Source organism: Gnatocerus cornutus, chromosome 5 (genome assembly GCF_029298725.1).
Source record: "Gnatocerus cornutus isolate USDA-ARS CGAHR chromosome 5, icGnaCorn1.1, whole genome shotgun sequence".
In the NCBI taxonomy this organism is placed as follows: domain Eukaryota; kingdom Metazoa; phylum Arthropoda; class Insecta; order Coleoptera; family Tenebrionidae; genus Gnatocerus; species Gnatocerus cornutus.
In genome coordinates, this window is record NC_142237.1 from 19,800,049 (window position 1) to 19,813,565 (window position 13,517).

Consider the following 13,517-nt stretch of genomic DNA (forward strand, 5'->3'; position numbering starts at 1 on the left):
TTTCTGTGATAGGTTAGCATAAGCGCGGATGATTTGAAATAATGCAAATTGTCATAGCAACCACCCAAGGGTTTTTTATTGGTTCAGTGCACCAGTGAATTATAAAAATCCCTACCTATGATTGGCTGAAGGCGGTGAACTATTCATTATTATTCATACTTATATTATTAATCGAAAAAATTATATTATTAAACGGTCGTAGTAAAAAATAATAATCTCAAATTGTAAGCAGCTTTATTAAAAAAAAAATAGCAACAAAAGCAGTTAGAATAAACCTCTTTAGAACAGTCTGTTAGTAAGCGAATCATCGGTCATTTATTTCCAGGACCGTACAATAATTCCTTCAGCGACTCTTCGTTCAACAGATTCTCACACTGTTTATCTTCATTTTTCCCCGCATTTGCCATCGCCGGATTCGTCAAACAAAGAGACTCAACGTCTGGTAACAACGGCGAAAGCACCATCGAAAACAAATCTGGATGATCCGTGGGAAACGAAGGCACGGACGCTATAAAAAATCAACCAGACGCTTGCTGAAGAGAACTAACTATTTTTACCTTTTTCCGCCTCTTTCGCACTCTCTTCCTTCATCACAACCAAATTTTCTGCATTTCTCTGCTCCATGTACTCTTTTAAATCAGTTTGTATGAAATTTATACTCCCAGTATTGTAGTCCACTGACATGATGCATTTGGGCTCGTTGGAGGTAACGGTGGTTCTCTCGGGCTCGCTGACTTTAACGACAGAGCCTGGGGGCGACATCGGACATTTGTGCGATCTCTGGCTGACTTTGTACCGGAAGCTCTTGTTGCACGCTGTGCATTTGTACGGCATGACGCCGGTGTGGATTCTTTGGTGGACCAAATAAGAAACTCTCTGTCTGAAGCGTTTTCCTGGAAGATATTCAGTGGGGAAACGCCACCAAAGGGGCACTTACCACACGTCTCACATCCGAAAGGTCGTTCTCCTGAGTGGATCCTCGCGTGGTTCTGCAAAGTGGACAGTTCTTTAAACGCGCGTCCACACTCATTACACACGTAGGGTTTCTCCGAAGAATGGTACAACATGTGCTTGTGGTACGACTGTTGAAAAGTAAAAGACTTATTACACTGTGCACAGAAATAGGGCATCTCTCCTAAAAGCAACCATCAACATCTAAAGAGTTTATGAGAGTCTTTACCAGTGTGAAGTCTCTTGTGTTTCTTTAGAAAATATTTTGTGGTGAACATTTTCGAACAGACGTCGCATTCCCATTGTTTGTTATCGTGGGTCTTCGGCGTGGTGGTCTCCATGGGGCTCTCCGGGGTCTGATGGCCGAATCCGTAGTGCGCTACTCTTAGATGTACCATCAAACTCCCCCGTTTTTTAAATTTCTTACTACACAAATGACAGTGGTAGCTATAAAGTCCCGTGTTCTTATCAGGCAAAGTTTGGTGTAAAAGCTTCTGGTGCATATCCAAAATCGTTCTATCGGTAAAAGTAAAGTTGCAGATATCGCACTTAATGTGGCCATCTTCAACGCAACTGTTAACACTGTTGATACTCTCGTTGATCTCCTTCTTTGCGAGCTCGCTCTCGTTGTTTTCAGCAATGTGAGTAAACAAATGGATTGTTAACTTATCCAAACCGAGAAGCGACTCGTTACAGACCGGACACGATAAATTCGAAGTCGCTACACTGATGAGTGACGACCTCAAAGCCTCCACGCCTTGGAAATGGGGCTTAAGACACAGAGGACACGACAGGAGTTTAATTTCCATCATAAAAAATCGCACTGACTTCACCTAATTCGTTCTATTTTTAAATTCATAAATCCCACGAGCAGCCTAAATTTAGAAGAAGAGGGGCGCCGTTGTTATAACAACGGCCCCAAACAAACCAAGTTTCAATCACAACATGTCGCCGTTTGAAGAAATCTTGAAGAAATTGGGATGGGAAGATGGTTTTCAAATCCCAGTGTCCAATGCCGAGAACCAACAGCTCGAGGAAGAAGTCGCGCGGCTCACGCTGCGTAAAATTAAAGCAAAGTCGCTCCTGGATGCCTCAAACGTGAAGTTGGAAAACATACAAAACCACCTAAAGTATGTCAATCAAGAATCGGAACAGACGCAGGTAAGTACCATTAGGAAGACGTGTTGTCTTTAAAAGTAACATTTCAGAATCTCATTACCGCCCACGTGCAACAACTCCAATCTGAAGAGCACAAACTGAGGACTAATCAAGCCGAGAAGGATAAATACGATGCTGAGATTAGACAGTCGGAGAAGAACATCGCCGAAATCAAAGAGCGACATAGAGGCCAGAAAATACAGTTGGAGAAGAGCGTGAAGAAACTAGACACGTTGAAATCAGAGACAGACTGGGACACCGAAGCCCTTAAAGCTTGGGAGGAGTCGCTACAAAAGCGAGACGATGACAACGAGCTCATTAAGAAGTTCTCCAATCAAGACGCTCGAAAGTACAACGAGCTGGAAGCAAAAAGACAGAACTTGGAGATGGAATACGGAAGTCGGAAGCAAACCGTGGAGAAGATGGTCATCGATCTCAACAACTACGAAAGGATGTTGGAGCGAACAGGTTTTGGTTCCCATTAATTACCTTTCATTCTTTTTATCGCCAACAGGAAAAATAATGAAGCAACAAATGGTTGAAAGAGCCGCCCTCATCCGACAATGGAAAGACTCGGTGAAAATCCTCCACCAGCGCGACGCTGAAATCGACCGGGTCCAAACGCAAATCATCGAAACGCAAGAAATCGTAGCGAAAGAACAGGAGAAACTCCAAGAGCAGAAGCAATTTTACGAAAGTGAAGTTGCGAGCAACAATGATCTGCAGTACGACGTCCAACAAATCAATTTTCGCAATGCAAAGTTGCGGCGGGACCTCAACGAATTGCAACAGTTCTTGTTCGGACTCAACAACCAGGTAAAAGCGTTCGAAAAAACGACTTGATCGTACTGATTAGAGTTAACAGGCCGACACGGCGCGACACAGAATGATGGCCAGCGCCCAACAGCTTGAACGAGAAAGAACGCACAAGAAGACCGTCACCGAGAAAATTGTCATGATGGAACGGAAGATCTTCAACAGCCGGACGTTGGTGGACTCTTTGAAGCTGAAATTTCAAGAAATGGAAGAATCGACTTTATCGGCGGATGAGCGGCTTAAACATTTGGAGAAATTGATAAATTACGAGCAGAGACAGCAAACAACGTTGGAGCGTGAGGTCCTCGTATTACAAAACACGTTTCTTTGGGTGCAGCACGAGCATCAAGAGCAACTCAAAATTGGGAAACTCAAAGGGCATGAGATTTCCAGTGTTCTCAACAACATCAACCATCTGCGAAAGCACAACGAAGATGCGAGGAAAAGCGTGGGGAAGAGAAAAGAAGACGCGTACGAACTGGTAAGATCGAAATTTCTAGTCACGTTAAACAAATTTTGTTTAGGACTTCAAAATTGATGAGGTGCAACGAAAAATCTTGATAACGGAGAACGTCATCACCAACGAAGACAAAGAAGAACTGGAAGTCAAGCTTCTGGAGATGGAAAACAAAGAGGCGGAACAAACCGAGGTCAGTTCAATTCTGCTCGTGCAATGACCACTAAGGCGTATTTCAGATAAAAAACATGCTGAAAGACCAAGTCCACAAGATCAGAGACGACATGCGAAGACTTACCACCACCATCGTGACTGATCAGAACCAATTGGCCATTCTAAAAGATAAGCTTCAACATCAAAATTTGTCGTACGAAGGCGGTCAGAAACAAGCTCAAGCTTTGAAGAACACGATCCAAGAGAAGCAAGTGGAAGAAACGATCCTCAGACTCAGAGTCAACCAACTGAACAAAGCGATGAAAAAAGAGAAATCTAGCATCTACACCTTGGAGAAGTTTAAATTGAAATTGGAAGAAGTAAGTTGAGATTTTAACGACGCGCTTTAAACCCCACTTTCAGGCGACCAAAGAAAGACTCTTGGAGATTGACACCAACAAAGAGATCCTTCTAGTAAAACGCAGAAATCTCAGTGAAGAAAAAGGAAGATTGAAATGCGATATCACCGAGCGAATTCTCAAATTGGAACAAATCAAAAAGAAGTACGATATCATCTTGGCGAGTTTGGGAAAAGACGAGGATGGACAGCCCATCACCGTGACGCATTTTAAGATCAAGAACGCCCAAGAAAAGTATTTGTTGCAACAAGAAGGTGACGAACTCGACTCAAAGATTAAGAAAGCAGAGAAGGAGATCCAAGCCATGGAAAACACTCTGAAGGTGGTGAATTTAACGAATGCCGCCTTCAAACAAAGTCTAGGCGCCGTGGAAGATGATGGTATCTATTAAGAGCGAATGAACGGTGTTTTACTCGTTGTTTCAGGAAAGGAAATCGAGGAGATGAAGGAGTTGGAGAACAAGCTGCTGATGGTCAATGATTTATTAAGACAGAAGAGGAAGGAGCTCGCGGTAAAACGCCAAGCTCTGGAAGGTGAGTCCCGCAAGTAAAACTCACGTTTATTTTGTCGCTTTTAAGAAGTTGAAGCGGTTCTTGAGGATCTCAAACAGAAACAGATGGAAGCACACGAACTTTTGATGGTGTTGGACGAGAAGTATTACCAAGTCCAACAGGAGAGAGTTCTCAAAGAAGACAAACTAAAGCGAGCCGAGAAGTGTTTGAAAATCGTTGAAAGGAAGATTTCATGCGAAGATAGAGAGAAATATGATGTGGGATTTGTAAAAAAACTTTCCAAAGTTCACAAGTTTGTTTCAGAGGGATTTGGAGATTCGACAACTTCGGGAAACCAACGTAAATGTTATGCAGAATTTGGTGGAGATGTCGATCCGGTACCAAGAAGTAGCTCCTCTTATAACCCGCTACACCATTGAGTACCAGGTAAAACTCCCCGAAAAAAGAAGACTATCGACGCTGTCAAGCAGTACCACAACCTCGCGGTCCTCACAGTCTTGTAAGGACACAACCGAGCAAAGAAGTGTCGAATCTGAAGGACCTTCGAGGACTTCCAGCGTTAGCAAAATTGACTTGACATTCCATATTTAATATACTCTTTATTCAATTACAAAAGACTAATTTAATCCATTCCTGGGGGTAAAGGCTCGGTGGGTGGTCCTCCCGGCTCGGAAAGATTCTGAAAGTAAAAACTGTGACTAGAAGGAGAAAGTTAAAATCTTACCAATTCTTCAGTAGGGGCGGGCACAGGCGGTGGTGGCGGCTGCGGGTACGATCCCAAGATAATCTCTTGCACGGTCAACGGAATGTGCGTCCGTTGCCCTTCAGTGAAGTTCATCAAGTGTTCTCTTAGCGGTTCTCTCAATTCTGGGCAAATAGCTAAGGCGTCGGAAAGCTGCGGCGGCGGGAGTTGCATCAATACTGCGAAGCTCTGCGGTCTGGTTCTTTGGCAGCACTTGATGAAGCCTTCCCAGACGACTTTCTGTTTCCAAACTTGCTTCAAAATCAAGCGCTGGAGAATGTTCATGACAAAACCAGAGAGTCGAGGGTAGCTCCCCAAAGCTTGGATCACAGTCCTCATCAAAAGAGTTGGTAGCGGGGTCTGATCCATCAGCTGCTGCAAAACCACCGCCAAGACTTCTTGCGTAAACACCTAAAATTGCAAATTTTAAAACAACGGAGTTGGACTTTTTGATTCGTACTTGTTTCTCCTGAAGACACATGGAGGTGGCTTTGATGATGGTCTTCAGATCAGCCTTGGATGAATCGACCAAATGTAAAGAAACTAAAAGTTCGGTCGGGGTTATGGGGCTGTCCCCGTGTAACCCTAAGAGTCTATTAAAAACTTCCCGGACAACGACAGGGTTCAGTTTGATGAGTTTGGGCAGGGCTGCAATAACCTCTTTCTTCGTCAGTCCATTGAGGACGGGGATAAGAAACCGAACGTCTGAGACTCTCGTGTGGTACAAATCTCTAACCCTTTGCACCAACTGTGTGCTTGGGGGGCCCTTATCAGTCAACACGTGAATGACTCTAGTAACCAACGTTTCGGAGCCTTTAGGACAATCTTCAACTAGTTTCAAGAGCTCAGGCGAATCCATCCCCATGGACCTGATCGGACCCTCAAGGAGTCTCAAGATAATCCGTTTGATGTTAGCCCCAGTCTGTACGTAAACCTTTGCCAAGTCGTGAATCAAACTCTCGTTCGTTGGGAGCAAAGAAATGTAAGGCACCAAACAAGCCTTGATAAAATCATCCCCCCAAGTCTCGCTTTTCAAACGTCCTTGTCCAAATCCACACAAACTCTCCGGAGGCCGCTGCAACTTTAAAAACTCCAAATTCATTCTCGCAAACTCCTCAATAACCAACTTCAAATCGGGTCTTTGATGCAACTCCAAAACCAGCGAAATTGCACAATCTCTTATCGTGTTCGACTCGTACGTCGTGTACGACAAAAGCGCGTTAAGAAACATCAGCTGTTTCGGGGGCTTCCGAATGGTCAAATCCTTCAACAGACTCAACGCCCACGTGCACTTCTTCTCCTCTCGACACAACTGGTGGAGCTTATCTAAAGCGTCGTCTGTGACCAGCGGAGCCTCCAACATCAACCGGGAAAAAACCACAGAGTCGTTCGTTGCGACGTTGATAAATGTGCAAAGGAGAGTGTTGTAACTCTTGTCAAGTTTGGTGTCTTTGCGAAGTGGAGGAACACGCGAAAACCCTTGAAGAATACTGTACTCTTCAAAAAGCCACGCTAGAGCGAGATCCACGTGGTTGCGCAAATCAGACAGAAGGAAAGTGAGGACGGTTTGGCGGACAGTGGGGCTAAAACAAGCAGCGATGGTGGTGATGAGCTTCTGGTAGAGACACTTGTCGGCGGTTTTATCGGCGGTGAGGAGACGGTTAATTGAACCGATAAGGAGCTTTTCCTTTGTGTCTTTTTCCATGGGTTTCGTTATTTCAGATAGTTTCAGTGTTTTGATGCGAGGGACCTTCATGCGCTCCTTCTTCTGAGGCTACAAAAGTAAAAATTCAGTCAAAAGTCGTAGAAATCCAAGACTTACTTTCTCTTTCTCTTCCTTCTCCTCTTCCACGTCTTTCTCTGGTGGAACTTCGTCCTTTTTGAGTCCTTTTCCTCCAGGGGATATCCCCGCCTCCGTCATCTGCGCCGCTAATAACTTCGCTATGACATCGACAAGCCCGACTCGTCCCAAGTCGACAAATTTCCCGTATTCTTTGCTAAACTCGAAGGGCATAGTCGCCGGTAATTTACCCATGGAGCTAAAAATCAGCTGCACCGCCCTCTCCAAAGAGAAGTTCTCCAAAACAAACTGTTCATTCTGTTCTTGTTGCGATTGGGGCTCACTATCATTGGTGTCATTGTCGAACTCAATGTGGGGGTCCAACCGCGGTCGCTTGTTATAAATCTGTAAAGACTCCACTGAAAGCGTTCTCTTACAATACTTTCTTCTTTCTTCAGGCTTAGAGACCATCTTGAAAACCTCAGTTTGAGAGTACCCTAAATCGGTGAGCATTGGCGTAAGTTTCTCCACAAACTCGAACGCTGCAGGGTGCTTGATCAAACCCACAAGCTCAGTTTTTAGTTTTTTCCTCACAGAGTTGACCTGCGTTGTGGTGAGAGTTGGAGGTAAATTGTTGTAGAGAGATTCTATAGCGGACACAACTCTAGACATGAATTCTGCGCGATTCTTGGCGATGTTGGTTACCACTCCGAGACACGTTAGTAAATTAGCGCTGCTGATGTGAGGAGAGCCGTGGAATTTCAAGAGAAGCTCAAAGAGAGTACTGAAACAGAAAGTCAGTTGAGGAAGAATAATTTCGAAATTTTACTTTGCTTCTTCTTCTAGTTTTCTTCGTCTGGCTATTTTCAATGTTAAAGGAACATCATCTAAAGAAAAGTCATTTGGTTTGTTGTTCTCAGCTTGATCTGGGTAAGTTTGAAGCAGTACTACACACTCTAAAAACTTGACTGAACTAGTTCTTATGCCGTCGTTATCACTGTCTATCATGTTTGCTATTTCTAGTTTGATGGCAGAGAGTTGTTTCCATGCATTCTCCATTTCTTCAGTTACATAAGAGGCCTTACAGAGCCACCCTAAAGTTCTCCTGTAGATTGTAATCAAAGCTTGAATGACACGCTTTTGGATAGCTATGGACTCATCACACAGCAACATATGGAGGCTCAGCATCACCTTAGGAATCAAAGACTCCCTAACTTTGCTAGAAACCAACTTCAATACAAACACCAAAAGGGGGCTAAACTTACCATAGTTCCTCAATAAAACCAACCAAAGCCTTTTTAACATCGCCATTCTTGTCTGTAGTAAAATTTAGAATATTGGGAAGAAACTTCTGAAGGAGCTGAGGGGACTTCCTTATCAACACTTCTTGTAGCTTGTGGAAATACTCGAGTTTTTCTGAAGAGCTGCGAGCTACGGCGGCATTATTCATCCACTGTGTTACCTATAAACCCGATTTTAACTCAAGTTATTACTTTTTATTCATTTTACCAAGTCTTCGTCTGATACTTCATCCAAAGAGAACTCCATTTTGAGGTTATGTCAATCTAATTTCCTAAATCAATTCCACGTAAACAGAACCTCAAAATGAGCCTCCAAAGGTTGGCATTGTCTTCACCGGGTCTAAATTACGACGAAATTGCCTAAAAAAGTCATGAAAAATTGGAAAACCAACAATCTGCTTCGGTGGTTCCAGTTCTTCAATGACGCCACCACAGCGCGACGAAAAACCCAAAAAACACCCCAAAATTCGGTAAATTTCTAGTTTTTTTATTGGCATCACCTGCTGTCATACAAAACGTCAGGGAATGTTGATGTGTCGAAAAACCGAAATGACCATGGTTTGATAAAGATAAGAAAAATGGAAGGGAATACAAGCGAAAGTGGAAAAAGAGTCGCTTTAGAAACTCTCTCGAAAGAAGAACTAATCAAAAGATGCGAACGTCTGCTGGTACTAGCCCAGAAAGCGAAACAAGCAAAAGACAGTCTCCAGGAAGAAAACAATGAGCTAAAATCCAAGCTCAAAGGTGAGAATGGTGGTGTCACCAACGAAATTGTGGAGAGACTCACGGAGCAGAAGTTGGTGCACGTCACCACGATCGAAGATTTGAAAAAACAAAACCATGGCCTTAGTAATCAACTTCAAAAGTGTGTACAAGACTTGCAGGCGAGTGAAGAAAAAGTGAATTCTTTGGATAGTGAAAATGTATCCTTCAAGAGACAAATCAAGCGGCTAACTGATGAAAACGAGCAGTTGATCTCGCATTTAGAGACGCTTGAGAAGCAGATGGAGGAGTGCAAGAAACTGGGCTTGGAACAACAAAACCAGTTGCTTCTTCTTGAAAAGAGCAACGCAGTACTTGAGGACGCCAACAAGAAACTGAAGGAAAACAACAGCGAGGAACTGCAAAAGATGTTGAATATCAGCTTACAAGAAGTGAAGAAGCTCCAATCTGATAATGGCACAATGAAGGACAAAATAGACAACTTGAAACTAAATCTGGCGGAAAAAGATAAGAATATTCTAACGATAAGTCAAGAGCTGCAGAGTCAGAATTTGTTGATTGAAGACTTATCAACTCAATTAAAAAAAAAGGAGTTGGTTTTTGAAGAAAACGCAATTCTAGCGGCACAAAATAAGGAACTACACGACACCAACGTCATTCTTCAACAAGAAAATTCAGAAATGAGAGACACCCAGTCAAAGTTTGAAGAAATCATTGAAAAACTCAAAGAGAGATTAAGATCATATCATGGTAAAATCGTCAAGTTTGCCGGCAACGTCAGAGTCCTCAAAGAAGACAAAAATGAGATTCTTAGACTATTCATGATATACACAAAACAAGTTGAGGAGTGGAAAGACCAGTTGAGTGTCGCTGCTCTTAAGTTGAGCCAACAGATCAACAACTTGACGGTTGACAATTTAGAGTACTTAAACCAAATCAGAGTGTTGAAAGAGAGCAACGCAAAGTTCCTGGAGCAGTTGGAAGCACACAAAACTGATGACGAAAAAAGCAAGGAGCTTCACATTATTGACAGTATCAAGGAAGAGAACACCAAATTGAGTGAAGAAACTGAAAAGCTGCTCCAAACCCAGCATCAGTTGAAAGATCAAATTGAAAGTTTGATGAGCGAGAAGAATAACATCCATAAACAACTTACTGAGGCCATTGAAAGGCATCAAGAAGAGCTGGCAATTGTCAATGGTCAATCTAAAATTGCTACAGACGAAAACAAGCGACTTAGCGAAGAAATCGAACGACTCTTGCAGCAGCACAGTGAATACAAAGACCAAATCGAGAGTTTGACCGTCGAGAAAGACAACATCAACGAAACGTTGTCCGACGCCATCAACAAGCATCAGGAAGAAATCAAAGTTTTTAGCGACCAAAACCAACATGATACTCTTGAGATCCAAAACCACATCAAAGAAAACGAGAAGATATGCATAGAATACCGCAAAATAATCTCAAAGTTTGAAGAAGACGCGGAAAGCACAGCTCGCGAAATCAATGAGTTAAAACACAAGAATTGTAATCTTCAACAAGAGTTGAACCGCGCCAGAGAGACGGAGCAGCAATTCGCTGAAAAAACGAGCGAAGAAATCTTAAAGTTGGTCCAAGAAAACGCTGATTTACTAGAAGCAAATCGGAAGCTACAAGAAGGGAGGGATGTTAAAGAAGAAGAGTGCCAAACGGAAGAAACAGAATTGGAAGAAGTGGTGACGTCATTGAAGCGCGAGAACTCGGAGCTGTTGACGGATATGAACGAAATGAACCAAGCGTTGAAGGAAAGAGGCGAGACGATCTCAAAGTTTCAAGCTCATTGCGAGGAGATTATGAAGAAGTTGCAGATTTATGAGACGCAAGCGAATAAGAACGTCGATAACATCTCCCAAAAGGAAGAGATTATCAAGAGTTTGGAGCAGCAGATTGAAGATTTAAAGAACGAGCGCAACAGCGAAGAAGACACCAAGAAAGACGCCGAGATTGCGGAATTAAAGAACGAGATTGAAGCTTTGAAAGAACGGATCAATGGAAACCTCGAATCGAGTTACGCGGAGAGTGAAAACATGTCTACGTCGACAATTTCACGGTCGGAAGAAAACAACAGACTCAAAGACTTGGAAGGGTCGTGGGAAGAAAGATACGGGAAATTAAGAACGCTGGCGGTGAAGCTGAAAGGAAAAGTACGCGACTTGTCCAACGAATTGTTGAAGGAACAGAACGAGAAGAACGATCTTCAACAGAAGTGCGCCAACAACATCAAAACAATATCGACTCTGCAGACGCAGTGCGACCAACTGCACGACGAACTGGAAAACAACAAGAAGCAAAATAAAGACTACAGTAATAAGTTGGATTTAACAGCTCTTGATATTTCAAAGGACAAACAAAAGCTCGCCCAAAACGACGAGGTCATTGCGCAGCTCAGAAAAGAGCTCGATGAACTCAACCAAGAAAAAATTAACACTGAAGCGTGGAAAAAGCAGATCAGCGGCAAAGTCCAGACGTTTAGAAAAGAACTGGAAGCCAATAAAGTCCTCAAGAAGGAGTTTGAAGCGAAGATTGCGAAGCTCACCAGCGAATTAGAAGCCAAAGAACAAGCGCTGAAAGTCGAAAGCGACGGTCACCAACAAACCAGGACTTCTCTGGAACATTCTAACAACGAACGCATGAAGAATTCCGTCCTCAACTTGGAAATGCAAGACTACGAACGAAGCGTGAAAGAACTGTCTCAGAAGATCGAAAAGAAACAGGAAGAAATCACCAAGTTAAAGAGCCAACTCGAGTCGCAGAAGAGCACGGCGAACGCCATCAGGGAGCAAAATAAACTTTTGGAGGAACGTTGCGAAGAAATGAAGAACGACGTCACTGCGACTCAATCCGAGATCATCAGTTACAAGAAGCAAGTTTCTGAACTCGAAGAAGTCGTGTTGGTGAAAGAGAATAAGATTCATGACATGACGCAGCTGCTAGAGACTGTCCGTTCTGAAAACGAAGAGTTGTCCACTGAACTCTCCAAAGTCATTGCGGAACATCAGAAACACAACAATAGTCTGAAGAACGAGAAAGAACACTTAAGGAGTCAGGTTTTGGGCCTGCAGCAGTCTCTTAGAGAAGTCCAAGACACCCTCAAGCTGAAAGAAGACGAACTGAAAATCGTACAGAACGACTACGACACGTACAAAGTGCGTGCTCAAAGCGTGTTGAGACAGAACCAGAACCGCGATGTTGGTTTAGAAGAAAAACGATCTGAAGAACTGTCAGCGTTACAAGTGAAGTGTGAGGCTCTCGCCTCCGAACTGCGAGAGTGCAAGGACACCATTGAAGCTTTGAAACGAGGCAATCAAGTCTTGTTGCAGGAGAAGAACACGATTTCTGGTAAATACGAAGACGTCGCCAGTGAAGTCGAAGATGTCAAGTCGTTGTACGAGCAGCTATCCAGCAAGCACCAACAGACGATCATCGAGCACGGAGAGACCGTCAGGAGCTTGAAAGTTCATGCAGAGACTTTAGCCCAGTGTTACCGCCAGCAACTGTCAGAGCAAGAAGTTCGTCACAACCGTGAAATTATCGAGTTACAGAGTAAAATCGAAAAGGCGCCATCACCCACAGAGTTGCCATTCCCTCCACTTTTCACAATGCATCGAGAAGAAGGAGAAGGTTCTGAAAGTACCGAAAACAGCAAAAGTATGCACCCGGTGCCCCTGGAAAGGCTATTAGGAACGGACACGGACCAAGAAGTGGCCTTTATAAAAAAACAGTTGAGCGAGGAAGAGTCCAAGGTCATCCATTTGACCGCGTTATTGGCGGATACAGAACAGGACTTGGCGAAACATGTGCAGATGAACAAACTGCTGAAAGAAGAGATCAGAAGGCAGCAGAGGTCAGTGGAGAGGGAGAAGCATGCGGAAAATCTGGAGTATCTGAAGAATGTCGTCTTCAAGGTTTGTTTACCTTTTTTTTTCGGGGTTTTTGGGTGAATCACTATCTTCCATTTATCGGGGAAACCGTCAATACAAGATAACGAATGTAAATATAAACTCCATTCATTGTTCCAGTTCGTCACCTTACACAGTGGAGACGAAAGAACGCGTCTAGTCCCAGTGTTGAACACGATTCTAAAACTTAGTCCTGAAGAGACGCAGAAACTGACGATGGTCGCAAAGGGCGATCCTGGGATCCGCGGGTGGACCAACTACCTTCCTACATGGTCATCACCTAAAACTACATAATATTGTTATAGTTATTAGCTAAATAAATTATTTCTTATTCCCGTTTAATACGAATTTTATCAATTAGTTTTACGGTAACGATTTATTATTACAATAATTATAATTTGAATTGAAATTCCCGCGTTACTTTCAACCCCGCGACGTCACATCCCTTGGCTGATTTTTTCTGAGCTCTCATTGGTCCAGTAATTATAGACACTTCCCCTATTTCCCTTTTGAATGTTTTTTTTTCGAAAACGTCTTATTGAAATCAAAAACTGTCAAAGTGAACGG

The 13,517-nt window shown here is 43.2% G+C and overlaps 4 protein-coding genes across 4 annotated transcripts; 2 read left to right on the plus strand and 2 right to left on the minus strand.

Moving 5' to 3' along the window:
• Nucleotides 1–217: 217 nt before the first annotated feature.
• Nucleotides 218–1,763, minus strand: LOC148175549 (uncharacterized). The gene is made up of 4 exons (XM_088037933.1): nucleotides 1,181–1,763; nucleotides 938–1,135; nucleotides 558–893; nucleotides 218–508 (listed from the first exon to the last, which is right to left on the minus strand). The coding sequence occupies exons 1-4, from the start codon at nucleotides 1,761–1,763 to the stop codon at nucleotides 312–314; spliced, it is 1,314 nt and encodes a 437-aa protein (XP_087894059.1). The 3' UTR covers nucleotides 218–311.
• A 10-nt stretch (nucleotides 1,764–1,773) lies between these two features.
• Ccdc39 (Coiled-coil domain containing protein 39) lies at nucleotides 1,774–5,057 on the plus strand. Its single transcript, XM_088037922.1, has 10 exons — nucleotides 1,774–2,112; nucleotides 2,160–2,577; nucleotides 2,624–2,925; nucleotides 2,975–3,406; nucleotides 3,450–3,575; nucleotides 3,622–3,915; nucleotides 3,959–4,334; nucleotides 4,380–4,487; nucleotides 4,533–4,723; nucleotides 4,770–5,057. The coding sequence occupies exons 1-10, from the start codon at nucleotides 1,897–1,899 to the stop codon at nucleotides 5,055–5,057; spliced, it is 2,751 nt and encodes a 916-aa protein (XP_087894048.1). The 5' UTR covers nucleotides 1,774–1,896.
• Nucleotides 5,035–8,716, minus strand: Sym (symplekin scaffold protein). The gene is made up of 7 exons (XM_088037921.1): nucleotides 8,498–8,716; nucleotides 8,254–8,450; nucleotides 7,818–8,207; nucleotides 7,031–7,772; nucleotides 5,669–6,982; nucleotides 5,191–5,619; nucleotides 5,035–5,145 (listed from the first exon to the last, which is right to left on the minus strand). Exons 1-7 carry the CDS (start codon nucleotides 8,534–8,536, stop codon nucleotides 5,089–5,091), a joined length of 3,168 nt encoding a protein of 1,055 aa, XP_087894047.1. The 5' UTR covers nucleotides 8,537–8,716; the 3' UTR covers nucleotides 5,035–5,088.
• A 41-nt stretch (nucleotides 8,717–8,757) lies between these two features.
• Nucleotides 8,758–13,292, plus strand: LOC148175552 (uncharacterized). The gene is made up of 2 exons (XM_088037920.1): nucleotides 8,758–12,956; nucleotides 13,071–13,292. The coding sequence occupies exons 1-2, from the start codon at nucleotides 8,868–8,870 to the stop codon at nucleotides 13,242–13,244; spliced, it is 4,263 nt and encodes a 1,420-aa protein (XP_087894046.1). The 5' UTR covers nucleotides 8,758–8,867; the 3' UTR covers nucleotides 13,245–13,292.
• Nucleotides 13,293–13,517: the final 225 nt, after the last annotated feature.